Source organism: Crinia signifera, chromosome 2 (assembly GCF_055691185.1).
Source record: "Crinia signifera chromosome 2, ASM5569118v1, whole genome shotgun sequence".
NCBI lineage: Eukaryota > Metazoa > Chordata > Amphibia > Anura > Myobatrachidae > Crinia > Crinia signifera.
Genome location: NC_139218.1, coordinates 401,179,310 through 401,182,501, shown reverse-complemented (window position 1 = coordinate 401,182,501; position 3,192 = coordinate 401,179,310). Strand labels below are relative to the sequence as shown.

At 43.5% G+C, this 3,192-nt stretch overlaps 1 protein-coding gene across 1 annotated transcript; it reads left to right on the top strand.

The window, feature by feature from the left end:
* The first annotated feature begins 1,355 nt into the window (after nucleotides 1-1,355).
* LOC146058629 (olfactory receptor 52L1-like) lies at nucleotides 1,356-2,348 on the top strand. The gene has a single exon (XM_083170903.1). The coding sequence runs from the start codon at nucleotides 1,356-1,358 to the stop codon at nucleotides 2,346-2,348; it is 993 nt and encodes a 330-aa protein (XP_083027029.1).
* The last annotated feature ends 844 nt before the right edge of the window (nucleotides 2,349-3,192 follow it).

The window sequence follows — 3,192 nt, the reverse complement described above, 5'->3', positions numbered from 1 at the left end:
GTAGAGTTATATAAAGTGCTGCTGGGGTAGAGTTATATAAAGTGCTGCTGGGGTAGAGTTATATAAAGTGTTACTGGGTAGAATTATATAAAGTGCTGCTGGGGTAGAATTATATAAAGTGCTGCTGGGGTACAGTTATATAAAGTGCTGCTGGGGTAGAGTTATATAAAGTGCTGCTGAGGTAGAATTATATAAAGTGCTGCTGGGGGAGAGTTATATAAAGTGCTGCTGGGGTAGAATTATATAAAGTGTTACTGGGTAGAATTATATAAAGTGCTGCTAGGTAGAATTATATAAAGTGCTGCTGGGGTAGAATTATATAAAGTGTTGCTGTGGTAGAATTATATAAAGTGATACTGGGTAGAATTATATGAAGTGCTGCTGGGGTAAAATTATATAAAGTGTTACTGGGTAGAATTATATAAAGGGCTGCTGGGGTAGAATTATATAAAGTGCTGCTGGGGTACAGTTATATAAAGTGCTGCTGGGGTAGAGTTACTGTATATAAAGTGCTGCTGGGGTAGAGTTATATAAAGTGCTGCTGGGTAGAATTATATAAAGTGCTGCTGGGGTAGAATTATATAAAGTGTTGCTGTGGTAGAATTATATAAAGTGATACTGGGTAGAATTATATGAAGTGCTGCTGGGGTAAAATTATATAAAGTGTTACTGGGTAGAATTATATAAAGGGCTGCTGGGGTAGAATTATATAAAGTGCTGATGGGGTAAAATTATATAAAGTGTTACTGGGTAGAAATATATAAAGTGCTGCTGGGTTAGAATTATATAAAGTGTTACTGGATAGAATTATATAAAGTGCTGCTGGGGTAGAATTATATAAAGTGCTGCTGGGGTAGAATTATATAAAATGCTGCTGTGGTAGAATTATATAAAGTGTTACTGGGTAGAATTATATAAAGTGCTGCTGGGGTAGAATTATATAAAGTGCTGCTGGGGTAGAATTATATAAAGTGTTACTGGGTAGAATTATATAAAATGTTACTGGGTAGAATTATATAAAGTGCTGCTGGGGTAGAATTATATAAAGTGCTGCTGGGGTAGAGTTATATAAAGTGCTGCTGGGGTAGAGTTATATAAAGTGCTGCGGGGGTAGGATGATGTAAAGTGTTACTGGGTAGAGTTATATAAAGTGCTGCTGGGGTAGAATTATATAAAGTGCTGCTGTGGTAGGATGATGTAAAGTGTTGCTGGTGTAGAGTTATATAAAGTGCTGCTGGGGTGGTATAATGTAATGTGTATGATACATTTGTGTTTGCATACATAGGAGAGACTGTTCCTAATCTGTATTCTTGCTTCATGTCTCAGGAGGCGTCTGCTACACTTTGCCGCCCACAATGGAGCCTCCTGCCCAGAACATCAGCTCCTCGCACACGCACTTCATCCTCTGTGGCTTTCCTGGGATCTGGCAGTCCCGACAAGCCCTCTTCATACTGTTCTTCTCCATCTATATAATCCTGGTGATCGCTAATGGCGTGATGATCTATGCCATCTGGCTGGAGAAGGCTCTACATTCACCAGCGTATATGCTCATCTCCCTACTCTTTGCCGGCAACCTCTCCTACACCTCCGCCATCTTGCCAAAGTTTCTCCTGGGACTAACATTTGATCTGAACCAGATAACGTTATGCGGCTGCTTAGCACAAATGTTCTTTGTCTACCTAATCAGCACATGTCAGTCCAGCTTACTCGTATTAATGGCACTAGACAGGTACGTGGCTATAATAATGCCACTACGCTACCATCGCATTGTCACTAAGCGAACGCTGGCGCTGATGGTCCTTATTGGCTGCACCCGGGGTCTCCTCCTGGTTTCCCCAACAGTTCTTGTTGCCTCGAAGGTGCAGTTTTGTAGATCCAACATCATTTTCAACTTTACTTGTGAGTTTATGAATCTTATGAACCTGGCTTGTGGAGACATCACCAAACTGCAATCTGTAGGGCTGTGTCTGAGGACCCTGGTCTCAGTACCTGATGGTGTCATTATCCTGGTCTCCTACGTGAGGGTTCTCTCTACAGTGATGATGGTCCTGGATGGAAGAGCTTCTGATAAGGCTTGGCAAACGTGTAGCACCCAACTGCTGGTGGCCGTGCTAATGTCCGTGAGTGGCATTTGTTCTTCCACCGTCTACAGACTCGGCTCGCTGGTTTCACACGACGTTCAGAACCTGATAAGCCTCATTAATTTAGTGATTCCGGCCAGTGCTGACCCCATCATCTATGGACTGAAAATGAAGGAAATCAGGAACAGCCTGAAGAATATCTATGGCAGGTGGCATTGTGGATATACTCATAAAGAGCGCATCATCCAAAGGCCAACAAGCCACTAGTGTCAGGACTGTGTGTGTTTCAGGCACTAATTTGCAGGACTTGCCTATCCTGGTGCTACTAAAGCAGCGAATGGGCATGTGAGAGAGTGGCCTGTTTGGGGTGTGGCTGTCTTCCAAGTGATCGGCGTCCTTGTGTGTCTGCATGCTGGATGCCACCATGTTGGAGACCATCAGGTGACTACCAGTAACCAATGGCCAGCCAAAGGGTATTCCTGAACCAATCACAGAGGTATGGGGTGACATTTCATAGGATGCGATATTTAGTAAAGTACTGAAATCTCCCCTTATCGCATTTTTTGAAATTCTGACTTTTTATTTTAAAAAAATCATCTATTTAATGGGACGGGAATTAGCGGCTGAAAATGCGATATAGTGCAATGTGGTGCCATTTTTAGTCGTGAGAATGTACAAATTAATGCTCAGGTGCGATTTGTGTTTTTTTTTGTTGTTTTTTTTAAGGGCGTTTCGCCGCTCTCTGGGCGGCTTTTTCAAACGCGTCTTCAGGAGGAGTTTGTGGACATGGCACCCGGCTATTTGTGCCCCGACTCACACCAGCAAGTTCGTCACCCCCAATCGGCATCCATCGACAACTACGGTCTGCGCTGTGGCAGAAAGCAAGACCGGCTGTTTATGTCCCACATAGCCGCTCATTGAAAGGTAACGGCTGCCCGGGGGGAACCTCTAGGTGAGTGCCGAGGACTTACATCTGAGCGGCATGGGAGACAGAGCCGGGATACTGCTACAATTTCAAGCTACTGACCACTAGAGACATTGAACCGTGCGAGTTCATAAACGCAGTATCAGTTACAACAGATGCCATCACTTGTCCAGAACTGGTGAACAA